Source organism: Esox lucius, chromosome 3 (assembly GCF_011004845.1).
Source record: "Esox lucius isolate fEsoLuc1 chromosome 3, fEsoLuc1.pri, whole genome shotgun sequence".
Lineage (NCBI taxonomy): Eukaryota > Metazoa > Chordata > Actinopteri > Esociformes > Esocidae > Esox > Esox lucius.
The window spans coordinates 29,398,819-29,412,695 of NC_047571.1; the positions used below are offsets into that span (position 1 = coordinate 29,398,819).

The following is a 13,877-nucleotide window of genomic DNA, read 5'->3' on the forward strand; positions in this document are numbered from 1 at the left end:
CATGCTCAGAACTAATCACACTGAGAAAAGACCCAGCGCACTTCAAAAGGACAATACCCTAAATGGGTTTATATATTGGGTAGTGAATTCCCATTTAAGATAAATCAATCTGTGCACACACGTGCGCACACACACACACACGCGCACCACTACATACCCTTCTTTTGATTTGGTGGGGGTCTGGCTTGGGAAACTGGAAGATAAAAAAAGAGAGATTACAACAACAAAAAAACTGTGACAGCAATAAAATAAAAAAAAAGCAAAGAGCCACAACATTTTAACACCGGATGCGATTAACAGGAACTACAAGTTCTAGCTTGTTTTCGTCTGTCAAATGAAAAATCAGTCCAGTTCAAACCAACAAACTCCTACTACTCAAAGAAAAACAGACACACACAACCAAACACGTACAGCCTGTTTAGTTTAGCGACGTGGGTTTTACTATTTACAAACCATCGTAACTTTAATCGCCGTTCATTCAAATGCTTGGATCCGAAGGAGCAATAAGGATTTAATCATCATGTTCCATACATCCTTCTAAGGTAAAGTGGCTTTTGCTATTCTATTTCTAAAGAGCCGGTATTTAAAATACGTGAAGATCTGATCTTGGATTAGGTGAATGTCCACATCATCCATTACTATCCAAGAGGTTAAAATGAACACCAAATTTCACATACATCAGGCACTCACAACAAATCTTTCAAAAAGTATAAGCTTGAAGTGTAGTAGTTGTTGCCACGCTGCCATCTCCCCACAAGAGGTGGTGCTGCAAAATAATATGCAGACGCCAGGCTCAAGTTTTATCGAACAGGTAATGTATGTGATATGAAGAGCCTTGTAAGCTGCAGTACTTGTTAATACAAAGGTCTAGTGAGAATACCGAAAACAGATGCCCTATTGTGTTTAACTGCTGCATCTCGTTGACTGCGTTCCCACCAAGGACACCGAACCGCATTGATCCTGCTGGAGATATATTCATGCTGCATGCCACTGCAATTATGAATAGCTGACCTGAATTGTGAGATAAGACCAATGCACGAATGTAAAAACTTAATTTTAAATAGCAGACACAGGACATCAACAGACACAGGACATCAACAGACACAGGACATCAACAGACACAAGACATCAACAGACACAAGACATCAACAGACACAAGACATCAACAGACAAGACAAATAATTCCCATAACTGTACACCGGTCGTGTGTTGGGGTTAACTTCACCCGGCCAGGCCGTCTTAGATGCAGCGCTTTGGCACAAGCCACACCATGTAACTTCCTCAAAAGCAATGCTCATCGTGTATGTTCACACATTTCCACGGAGGCAGCCGGGTCCACCAAAACCAGCAGTGTGGCACGAGGACCTGCGTTGAAGGAGACCAAAAAACTTCAAAATGCTCTCGGACTGGAAAAAGCAAACGTCCAATCACACGGCGACGAATGACTTGCACGGAGGCACTTCGCGCCACGTCACCCAGAGTAGAATTCCCAGGAGGCAATGTTTTAGCCCCCCCCCAGGCCAGCATCTCTGATGCCTGCAAGTTTATCAAACTGAGCTCATCTATTAATCCACATCAGTGGCACAGGGAAAACGTGTCACATCCTGCCAGACAGGCTATCGCTCATGTGAACAGATGTCACAGACAGACACCGTCAGAGATGGTTGATATGATCTCTGTCACGGTGGATATTCTGAAATATTATTTTCCTTGACACAGTTCTGGTTGTGGCATATACAACGTTGTAAGTAATGTATTTAACCAAGCTCCCGGGTATGTCTTTTTTTTTGCTCAACCCCGACTTTTTCAGAACATTCTCCAACTTCTTTTGATAGCACCGAAGGTCATAACCAATGGGATAAATCTAAATATTTTATACAGTTGATAATAAAAGGTTTTTTAATAAATAAAAACAGACCCCCCCCCCCCCCCCCCCCTCGGAGACCCATCAAACAGACACAGGGGCCTTCATTCGAACGTTTCTGTTTGGTACCGTGAGAAACCAACCGGGTCGGGTTGCAGTTCTGAAGAACAGGTGCTAGTGTATCTTCAAAACGAGTGGACGGACACACACACACACACACACACACACACACACACACACACACACTTTCAGAACAGACAAGCGATTCATCACGCCACACAATGAGCGTGATCCCAGGGCTCTGCTGGTGGAAGGGATTTTGATTTCCCAGATAAATTCCACGGTGGGAGCCATGACAAATGCCCCATGACAGCTGCCAAACACTTTATGGGGCGCGGTGCTCAAGGAATTGACAGGGGCATTTGGCGATGGTCCGGCAACCTTGAAGCGATGAAAGTTGGTCTGAGAATTATTTTTTTTTTTTTAAGTATACGTTTTTAAGTATCCATTAGCAGCAACACGTAGATGTGGTCCATAACCATGTATTTAGAGTCATGAAACAATCAGTGGTCACCACCTGTAAGTGTGGAGCAGGCTATCCAGCCAACCCCAAACACACGCCAACTGTACTGATAAAAACCTGGAGGATCTTAAATCCAATGAGACACACAGACGCACAGACAATATGACATCATGAGTTCCAGGCCCAATTGCAGCAGATCACTAAATGCTACCTCAGGCCATGTTTGTTTATGAATGCTGACACAGGGATTTTGAGTGACTCAGAAAAGCGATCTCTACAAAAGCCCCCCTCAAGACATGGGGTGGTTGTTGTTTGACAAGCGACGGATACAGACCTGGTCTGGGGACAGGCTGCAGGGCTGGTGTCTGGGCCTTCCGGGCAGATGCTCCCTCCTGAAACACAAAACGGGAGGGGGGGGGTCAACCCACTTCAAGTTCCATTCAAGCTGGAAAATAAACGTCTGTCTGTGTGAAATGTCTTGCCTGCGCTGGGCTGTGAAAAAACACACCAGGCTATTCTGTTTTAATGGGAGCCTTAGCCCATGTCATAATCAACATTTTAATACTTGTTGGAGCTGTTCCAACTTCATATCTCAACCTCGTCGTCATCAGGAGCCTCTGGAGTTGTCCCCTGTACTCAAGGCCAATATCGATTCCACTTGGATTGGTGAGCGCGCGCGTCTGTGTGTGTGTGTGTGTGTGTACGTACAAACAGAGGCATGCATTGAAGGTCACACCTTCTAAGGTGCAATGACAGTCCCTGGGCTTGGTTAAAAATAATCTGGGGGAACATCTGCATTCACAGGAGTCCGTTTCTGTCAATCCCCCGTCAAAGCTCTTAAAACAGCCCCTTGAAATGTGGCCACCACACATATACTGGTGAAGGAAACAACACCTGTCACATATTCTGCAACGGCTTGATAAGTGTCAGATGGTGAGGCGATTCACTACAAACACCACACTGTTTCTGCATGTCTAGAGTGACGTCGAACCATTGCTTTGTTGTTCCTGCATGAAACTGACACCTCGCTGCAGTACAAAAAATCTGCTATTTCAACCGATCACCACACATGGCATAACACTGTTCAACCTAGCCATACAGCACTTCCTATTCTGATGGATAAGGTCTATGGTACACAGAACTTCATAGTGAGTCGGTCACTGGCTAAATTAAATTCTATATAACGCTTACTCCATGTAAATGGTTGGATGGTTTTCTGCAAACCATTTTCCATCCCACGTTTGGCGTTGGTTCAATTACTATCGAAGCTATACTTCAGCAAAGTAGCTAGCTTTATGTTGGAAGTAATACTAACAAAGCCTGGGCAGCCCCTGTATAGCCCACACTTCCTGGTCGTACTACAAGACGACGCGGGTTGTACTGATGCGCAGCCCACGGAACGATCCAGTTGAACAAGTCACTATAAAAACACCCATTACTTCTGTAAGTCTAGAAAAGCAGCCAGCACATCTCTAGTGACAAGGTGTTAAGCTTCCGCGTGGGCTACTTCATCAAGAATGGTGAATAACTCAGTCCATCAACACTGTACTTTCCTAGAATTCAGAAATGCTGCTAAACGGGAGATAAAAAATGAAGCTGGAGGAGTCTACAGATTCATCTACAGCCTTCCTCCAGTCACCAATGCTGCCGTTCCTTCTTGAGTTTGGCTCACAGCACCAAAGTTGGAAAAGCTCCAACAGGTATTATAGTTTTGATAACAACTTGGACAAGGCCTCCCGTTGAAACAGAAAGGCCTGGTGTGTGTTTTTTTTCACAGCTCAGCTCAGGCAAGACATTTCACACAGCATAGACAGACATTTATTTTCAAAATGTTTTCAAAAGTATTCATTCCGATTCACGTGCGAACCGTGACGAGCTACCTGTACTGCACGGCAACGAATCCGTCACGGCTCTTTATTGGGGGTGAGCGTTCGTCGGCAAACCACCACAATAGGGCATCCGGGGCCCTGAAATATCGCAAGGAATCCCAACGCAATAAGGCACCCCTTTCTGATACATTTCTTTATGGATGCCTGCTGTACTTGCCTGCCGTACACTAAACGGACACAACCCAGCTAAAATAATGCGTTGTCTTCCTGCAGGATTGCCTGTTGTCAACTCCATGAAAAGCAGACTGAGTTGTATATGAGTGATGATTAAATCCTTCAGTGCGCAGTCAAGACATTGCTATGCAAATCCCGGACCCACGGGCCGTATATATTTATTTACTGGGATACATTGAAGTTATTATGCAATAAATTATGCAAGCTTTGTTTACCCGCGATAATGAACTGTGTGAATATTTTAATCAGGTCCGTATGACGGCCCTCCAGGTAGCACACATCCCGAACTAATTAAAGAGTGAGGGCGTTGAGGGACGTTTTAATGTGAACCCGGTAAATATCTAGACCTACAGCTCCCAACCATAGGCACAACGTCTTCACTCCCAGTCACCTTATGGGTCGGGGAAGAACCTTTCAAAGCACCGCTACGGAAGGCTATTCACACATTTGCCTGCTGCCACCAGTGATAGGTATTCAGCCTTCTTGGTGAGCCGACACTTGTGGCTCCACTCACCAGGAAGAGTCTAATCATTTGGCTCCCGAAACGGCACCTCGTTTAAAACGCATGAAGAAGAAAAAACAACGGTGGGCGGGAGAGGGGGGGGGGGGGGTAGTAGGTTACCTTATCAGTTCATATTTCGCCACAGCTAGTAGCGTTATAACAGAGCAAAATGGCGTTGCGCTTGTGAAATATGTATGGCAGTGGGTCAAAACCAGCGGAGAATCCAAATCAGGAAACACTGTCCCGACACAGCCGTTTGACTGGCGGGGCAGTGTGTTCGTCCTGTCCGGTCAAACGGCTGTACCGCCAGGAGCGACACAGTTAGACCACTCTCGGCCGGTCAGCAGGAACGTACACGTCTCTATTCAGGTTTTGGCTGTCACCGGAACATGCTTTACCATTGTTTGGCTAATAAAAGTACCGCACTTGATAAACTGTCACGGTCCCACTAAGGGACAAAAAGCTGTCTGGCCTATTCTTGCTCGCCATTTCTAATGTTTACTCTTGGCCAGGCATGTAAACAGAACATTGGGAAATAAAACGACAAATGGAGAGTTCGTTTCGCCTGTGCAAATGCTGTGGTATGAATGCTGGGAGAGGACGGACTGTTCCTCTCGGAGGGAAACAAGGCACAGGCCAGGCGCTTTCAACTTCGCCCACAAATAATTTTGGACTACAATGAGCAATATCAGCTGCCAGGATAATTTATTCAGACCTAAACACTGTGTGCGTGGGCGAGTGTGTATGCGACACACTCTGGACATCAGTGCACTCGGAAACGCCCTGTATGATGGCGGTTGTTTAAGTGTATGTGGAAAAAGGCACAATTCCTACCCAGCTCTTAAAACTGCACTTGTTTGGAATCACGACAAAAACTGTCAAATCCTTTCTGACGACACTGTCAACAGTCCAGCCGTTTGGTCAGAGAGAAAGAATAATTAAATGAACGGGGAACTGGCGACCAACAACTGTTGCCTTTGCATCCCTTAACAGTTCTCTGCCTCTTATCTAGGCCCAAGTCCCCTCTTCTCTGATTTACTGGCCACTCAGATAGTGACTCAGCAGCTTGCCCGGGATGTGAAGCGACTCATCTACAGCGCAACACTGGCCAGACAAATGAGTTTTATTCTGGTTTAAACGTCCAGATCTGCAACATAAACGAGCAAGCAGATGGAAGAACTGACCTGAAACAGGCCAACAACAAACACCTGCCAGAATCCAGACATAAATAGAAAAGAAAAAAAATCTGATTTGCATCTCGCCATTGCTTGAATTCAGGCTAGTTTGAACTGTCGATGAGGTCAAAGACACAAGGAGTACTCTAATACAGGTGTTTTGGTTAAAGGTCAATTCAGTTTGCAGCTATAGCAAGAAAATGTCAGTTGACCACAAACCAGCTTTACATTCAAACCTATGTAACAAGTAATCTAAAAAGAGCTTCATTCACAAAATTGAGGCCGTGCCCTAGTTCCAACCGAAAATCCCTAGAATAAATCAGACCAACTCAGGCGTAGCCTGTCTGTTTTTAGTGACTCACCCCTGCTAAAAAAACAATGGCATTTTACAACAGTGACCTCCATGTTCCAACCCCACTATAAGCTTATCACATCCATCTTGCACACAAACAACAGTAGCAGGGAATTGCGAGGAGGGCCTGGATGAGAGAGCGTCAAGCTACAGGCAGCTAGAGTTTAACTGTCAATCCTGCAAAGGGCGAAAACAGCGTCGGGCTTAAGGCGACATTATAATCCAAAATTACAATATAAACAATTGCAATATTTCAAATAGCTAATTTCACCGAATTATATAAATATTTTTAAATGTATGTGAAGGTCGACAGGCATGCGTACTCGGTCAGTAAACAGTTTCCCCCCCCCCATTTATTCAGGACCTGCATTCTTATTTATGAAAAACAGAAGGTCTGTTATTGCGGTTTTGAAAGTGCATCACCAGTTTGCTTTAATTCTTAGACCAGGTCTACACCCTCACAAGCATGCATCAGCTGCAGAATGCAAAACTGAAGACACTTGGAAAGTGGTTAAAATGTATTTAGCAAAAGATGATTTGCATCTCCTTAGGGGAGACAGGGTCTTTATGTTTATTGGTTATTTAGAAGGTTTTGTTTTCACACTCAATGTTAGAGTTCACCTGGCAAATGCTCAAGAACCCGTCTGCTTTAAGCTAGAGAGTGGCCACAAGATATTGTCCCAGATACACAACAGCACGGTTATTAAGAGCCTCATCTTAAAAACAAACTACTTGATTTGCCTTCAAGTTGAATGAGTATAGGCTCATTATTGTAATGGTGACATTTGCCCCCCCCCCCCCCCCCAAAGGAATTGTGATTCAATACCTTATTCCAAATCGTGCAGCACTAATCAAGTGGCACTGAGGTTAGGACTGCCGCTAAACACTCTGGAGACATCGGCTCTTTGGACTGTCTACACGCTCTGGGAGATGAGTACACCAAAAAAGCCCCCCCCTCCACCACACGCCGAATCAGAGAAATCCTTTCTTCCCCCAACGGAGGGGTGGGAATGAATACAAATAGGTCAGCAGCACAGGGCCCCCCCCACCCCTCCTGTCGAGCCGCAGGCAATGAGAGATGTGGCGGTGGGGAGCTACTGTCACCAAGCACACAGCTGTCTATCAGACCATACAGGGAAAGAAACCCTGCCCCCCTCAGTACCCCCCACAAGAGACAGACAGATGGAGAGAGAAGCAGGAAAGCGAGAGGAACAGAGTCAGAGAAATGCAATGAGAGGGCGGGTTTTGTGAAAAGGAGAAAGACAGAGCGAAACGGGGCAGAAAAAAACAGATTCAGAAACGAACAGAAACCGAGAGCGAGGAAGCAACCAACAGACACAGAGAGCGAGGAGGAAGGAAGGGAGTGTGGACGCGGCAGAGAGATAGCAGCATCTCAGAACGGGATACAGATGGAGTGCTTGAAGAGAGAACCAGAGGCGTACGGAGCCGGCAGCCATCTAGTCAACCCGCACTCTGCCTAGCAACGCAGGGAGAGCCTCCAGAGCGGCACACACTGATCTCCCGGACACCAAGACGTAGCAGCCATATCAGTGGCACAGCCAGCACCGAATATAAGAACTGTGTGTGTGTGTGTGTGGGAAGGGGTGGTTTACACAACTGGACAGACTGCATCGCTAGCGCGCCACAGGAAAAATACATCCACACCCGCGGAGCGCATGTGTGAAATTTACCATTGAGTAATATCTCAAGTCAAGGGCGGGACCGCTACGCGTGTGGGCACCTTCACAGCAGCAAACGGCAAAGCGGGACGACGACGCCGGAAAACCCGACAACGGAAGCAGCAGCAAACCACAAGGCGGTCGCCGGTGGTAAAACGGTAGCGGCGCGACGGAGCCGAGCCGAGGTGCGTGTGGCGCGAAGAGGGAGAAGACAGCGCGCTAGCTGGGAACAGGGCCGTGTGGCGGCAGATCGCTGCGCCCAGAGAAGCGGGGACGGACCTCCGCTGGGAAGCTCGGTGGCGGGGAACGGGTATGTCTTTGGTCCGGCACGCCGCCTCAGACGGCACACATCGCTCTTACACGTACAGACACTGTCATTAAAGGTTCCTGGCTACTGGGAAGTAATGTGTGGCACTGGGAACTTGTTTTTGTTTTGAACCTGAGAGTACTTTAGGCTGTGTGTGTGTGTGTGTGTGAGAGAGTGTGTATATATGTATGGTGTCCATGCTGTTGGTTTTCTTGAGGACGGCTCAACATTGGGCTTTTCAGCACCTCTTGAGCTTCCTCACAAACAGGCCTTTGTCTGGGGGGGGGGGGGGTCTTGAAGAGGGCAGCATGTAATCCAGCCCCCCCCCCCCCCACACCCCTGAGGGCCAGTGGCCAAAAGGGGAATATAAAACAGAGCATTTACCGCAATCGAAATTGGAAAAAAAACTTCAAATGACAGCTTGGAATGCTGTACTTCACTGCCAATCACAGACGGTTTCATACAGCACACACAAAATAAACCTTTAACCTGCACTTAATGAGAACTTAAAGCAGGATGTTTGTCATTTGAGGATTTTTCTATTAATTTAATTTAAATTGTTAAACACTTTCCTTCCACTATTATTGCATATAAATTAAGGACAATCAGCAGGCACACTCATCTAGAGAGATTCAAAGTAATGAGTCCATACATACTGTTTGACCCATTTTCCGTCCTCTGCTCAGTTACCAATCTAAATAATTTGAGCACTTCCCCTCACCGGAGTTTCACACAAATTAGACCAGGAGTTCAAAAACATTTGTCCTGTGACCCCATCCTTACAATGTTAACAGTATCTCCCATTTCCTTCCTAGGTAAAACATCGCCCTCTGCCGAAGACCGTAGTTCGTTCAGGCGCACAAAGCCGGTTGGGACGCGGGGGCGGCTCTTGATAACCGACCAGCAAGTGATCCAGACGAAAGTGCAAGCATGCCCTCCCCATGGCGTAGTTTCCCCAGGGGCCCCACCTCCGCCAGCCACTCAACACGCTGCTCCGTCACCTGCGATAAGGGCGCGGCCGTGCACGAGAAGCGCCGGGCCTGATTGGGCGTAACCGCTGCCAGGCGGTGCGCAACAGCCATTATGCAGTGGAGGCGGCGGCACTGCTGCACCCACGTCGCCGGGCTCCTGTCGGCGCTCTCGCTCCTGGGGGCCCTGGTCATCCTGGCCAATCAGGACCTGCTGCCGGGCTTCCGGGGCTCCGTGTGGCAGAGGGAGCGTCAAGCGGCCTACACGGAGGGAGTGGGTCGGCTGCGACCCCCCGGGCACAAAAAGAATCACAGCTCACCGCGGGAGTGGAGGGACGCTCCCGTCCCGCCTGAGCCCCCGAAAATGGCCGCCAACTTCAGTTCCCAACCGCAGGACTCCTCACAGGGCGTCCCGGGACTGGAGAACTCACTGGCAGCCAACGCTAGCTTGAGCGGAGAGGTCGGGCTGGGGAGCCCGCTGAACTCCGAGCCCTACCCTTACATCCTCAATGAGCCAAACAAGTGCAGGGAGGGCAACCCCGAGCCCTTCCTGGTGCTGCTCATAGCCACGGAGGCCCGGCAGGTGGAGGCCAGGGAGGCCATCCGGCAGACCTGGGGGAACGAGAGCACATCCCCGGGTTTCGTCAGGCTCTTCCTGCTGGGCGTCAAGGAGGGCGAAGTGGGCCGCCTGCAGCAGGCCCGGCTAGAGGCCGAAAGCCGGAGGCACCGCGACATTGTGCAGCAGGACTACATGGACACGTACAACAACCTCACCCTGAAAACCCTGATGGGCATGCACTGGGTGAGTGCCCACTGCCCGGGCGCCAGCTACGTCATGAAGACGGACAGCGACATGTTCGTCAACACGGAGTACCTCATACACAAGCTGCTCCGGCCCGAGGCCCAGCCCAAACGGGACTACTTCACGGGCTACCTGATGAGGGGCTACGCGCCCAACCGCAACAAAAACAGCAAGTGGTACATGTCCCCCGAGCTGTACCCCAGCGAGCGCTACCCGACGTTCTGCTCCGGGACGGGCTACGTGTTCTCGGGCGACCTGGCGGGGAAGATCTACCGGGCGTCCCTGGGCATTCGCAGGCTACACCTGGAGGACGTCTACGTGGGCATATGCCTGGCTAAGCTGCGCGTCGAGCCCACGCCGCCGCCCAACGAGTTCCTGTTCAACCACTGGCGGGTGTCCTACACCAGCTGCAAGTACAGCCACCTCATCACCTCGCACCAGTTCCACCCCAATGAACTGCTCAAGTACTGGCACCACCTGCAGAGCAACAAGCACAATGCCTGCATCAACACGTCCAAGGACAAGACGGGCAGGTTTCGCCAGCGGAGACTGCAGGGGACGCGCAGGGCAGAGGGCGCCGGCAGGTCGCAGCCCGGGCCAGAATCGCGGGCAGGAGACAAGCATCCGTTTCTGGACCCAATCGTTGGTTGAGGGTTATCAAACAGTTCTTTTATTTATTTTTTTACTGGAAGTCCAGGTCTTGTGAGATAAATAAGGTTATGCGTCGGTGTACAGAGGAAGACATACTGTCGTGTTAATAGTGGACAGTGTCTATAATGAAGATGGATGTCACTGTGTCAGTGGGCTGTCGATGTGTGGTATCCATTGTGTTCACCTTGAATTGAAATACGCTTCCCTTCATAGATAACAGTCATGTAAGGGATAACTCATACCACAGCATGTTCAAAACCGTGACAAAGCCACTGCTGGTGTCAATAAAAATCATCAAGTACCAAAACCAAACTAGACCATTGAATCATTTTACAATTACTTACAGATCCATAGGAAGAACTTTGGCAGGGACGTGTGTGTAAATACATGAAATGTTTGTGAAAGAGGAAACAGACTTCAGCGAGAGCATGTACACACACCACTCTGACATGAACAAATCAGATTGTCTCAAGTGAATTCATGTGAAACAGGTTTCCTGTTTAAACAAAGAGACTGAGTGGAAACGTGCATGAAAAAGGGCTGTCGAGTTCACCTATTTAGTCAAGTCAACTGCCGGTTAGCCCTCAGCCCAATTACTAATAACAAACCAGCAATATATCTAGTGAGACACAGATCAGCCCATCCACAAATACATGAAATGCAAACACCCATTTAACCAGGAAATTATATAATTTCTATAAGTCATGGGGGTACTGTTGTAAAAAGCACTGAGACATTTTTGCTATTTATCTTTCTATATTTGACAGACTATTTATCATAGTAAACGAGCATAACACTTTTACATTCTACACTTCAGTGGTAAACTTTAGATGATTATACAGCAATTAAATCAGAGACAGCCACAAAACTTTTTTGCCTATCATAACACGATTGACAGCTCAGTAGGCCAATGAGCTTGCAGAATGCAATGCACAGAAATTAAACACGGACTGTCCAGTTCAGCCTATTTAAGAAGTCAAGAAGGGGATATCTCCATTCATTGTTGAGCTCTCCAACGGAACAGGTCTGAATACTTTCGGGAGACACTGGATGCGTAATGTTGTGATCACACACGCTAGTGAATTTTCTGTGATCCATGCCCTGATTTTTGTGTGGAAATAATTTTTGGCTACTAACAATAACACTGGCTGGTAGCCTACATGTTTCCTCTAAGCAGTAACAGGACGTACGGCTTGCCCATCCAATACACTGCAGTCTCTCTGCTGTATTGCTGCTCAGGCATGATTCAGGTTCTGTCTACTGCATTTCAACATCGGTGTCTGTCTTTTTTGGTTGGTTTCATTAAGAAAGAAAATAACTCATGACTGTTAGGCTCAGCTACGTGTCAAAACAGTGTTAGTAGTCCAAGTGATGTGCACCTCACAGAATGATTTTCTTTCTGGAAGGACTCTCTACTGACACCATGGAGATATCCTTAATGACAGCGCCCATAATGAACCAATGCAATTGGCACAGACACACAGATGAGTGAGATATATGGATATATATATAAAAAAAAAAATAAGCAATGAGCTCAAGAGACAGGATTAATTTGTCTGTCTGAACTATTGGCCACAAACTCAACAGTAGGATTACAACATCTCCAATTTTCACATAAAACAATGACATTTCTGCACTTCCTCCTTGAGATTAGGGTTGGTCGAGACCACAAGAGAACAAACAACACATGGATTCAGCTGATGTTCTCCCCCACAATTTTTTTTTATTCCTAATAGCCCTAATGTATTAGACTGATTTTGTTGATGGTCATGTTGAGACACTGTGTTGAAAAAAAGCACGAGCATATTGCCAGCTAATTCGATTCAGCTTGAAGCAACAGGGCTAGGTAGTTAGCTTGTTTGTTTAGTTGATCGTCTCTGGATCACATCATTTTAATGAACTGATGTCAGATTTCAATGTAATAAGCTACTATATTACCCTAAAAAAAAAGAGCTATTTTTCTGTCATTCGGTGTAGATTTGGACACACAATGACGTAAACAGTTTTTCATAAGCGTCCAGAGCCCTCCGCCAGGCGAGCCCAAAACTTAAGTGCCATCAATGCATTATTTTCTTGTTTCTGAAACAATTTCCAGTACACTTTGTAACTTACCACCTGCCACAGGTCTGTAATCTATGTATAGTGACTGTATGTTTATTCAGACTATTTTGATATTTCATTTTATATGTAGCAGCCTTTCTATTGAAAATACTAAACATCAAAAATAATGTGAAGCAGAAACATACAAGCGGAAACATTTTAAAGAGATGTTGCATCCAGAGAAGCGCATTTAAAATCAAGTATTTTAGGGGAAGTTATATAAGACAAATTATCAATTCTGATTATTGTAAATAATAAATAATCGGAATAATCGGATCCAATCAGCGGCTAGGCTGATAATCGGTTGACCGCTACTCAGTACACAGCCCACGCGCATTTATTGCCCTGCTGGCTGTCTGAACATGCAAAAAGATTCATGTGCGCCAAAAAGTCACAAACTTTTATAATCTTCACCGGCACAGAGAGAAGAAGACCGGAATACCCTCAGCGCGGTTTGATCCCACATTTCTCCAAGTTTATCAGAGTATCAAAACTTTGTTGGTTGCTCTTTGGGGATTCTGTCTGGGTATTTGTAAAACCACTTCATAACAAATGCCGGTAAAATGGGCTTTATGAAACACATTTGATTGATTCTAGTAACCTGAGGTGTGGACTTGAGTCACATGACTTGGACGAGTCAGATTGCAGTCACAAATATATGATGACTTTAGACATGACTTGAAAAATCACAAGACTTGCAACTCGACTTCATCAACAATGACTTGTAACTTTACTTGGACCGGAGCCTTGACTCGATCCTTGAAGAACGCTGGCAGGCGAATTCAAGACGGAGCCCTTGGAAAGACGATACCCAAAAAAATTTTTTTTTATAGAAAGACGCTGTAGTCAAAAAATGGATGGCAACTTGCAAATCATGCAGGGAGAATATTA

General features: G+C 46.8%; 2 protein-coding genes across 3 annotated transcripts in view; one reads left to right on the top strand and one right to left on the bottom strand.

Moving 5' to 3' along the window:
- The window catches only part of cdc73 (cell division cycle 73, Paf1/RNA polymerase II complex component, homolog (S. cerevisiae)), a 28,764-nt gene that overhangs the window by 5,502 nt on the left and 9,385 nt on the right, over window positions 1–13,877 (bottom strand). For both annotated transcript variants that reach the window (XM_010895209.4, XM_010895200.4), the window contains exons 11-12: window positions 2,722–2,779; window positions 158–193 (exon numbers count right to left, since the gene is read on the bottom strand). In XM_010895209.4, the coding sequence (XP_010893511.1) occupies window positions 158–193; window positions 2,722–2,779 (94 nt within the window). The remainder of the gene's footprint in view (window positions 1–157; window positions 194–2,721; window positions 2,780–13,877) is intronic.
- LOC105024894 (beta-1,3-galactosyltransferase 2) lies at window positions 7,342–12,889 on the top strand. The gene is made up of 2 exons (XM_010895181.4): window positions 7,342–8,468; window positions 9,281–12,889. The coding sequence occupies exon 2, from the start codon at window positions 9,549–9,551 to the stop codon at window positions 10,884–10,886; it is 1,338 nt and encodes a 445-aa protein (XP_010893483.1). The 5' UTR covers window positions 7,342–8,468; window positions 9,281–9,548; the 3' UTR covers window positions 10,887–12,889.

Bases quoted from the DNA above. Each gene is read 5' to 3' on its own strand.
- LOC105024894 (XM_010895181.4), top strand. From the start codon at position 9,549: ATGCAGTGGAGGCGGCGGCACTGCTGCACCCACGTCGCCGGGCTCCTG.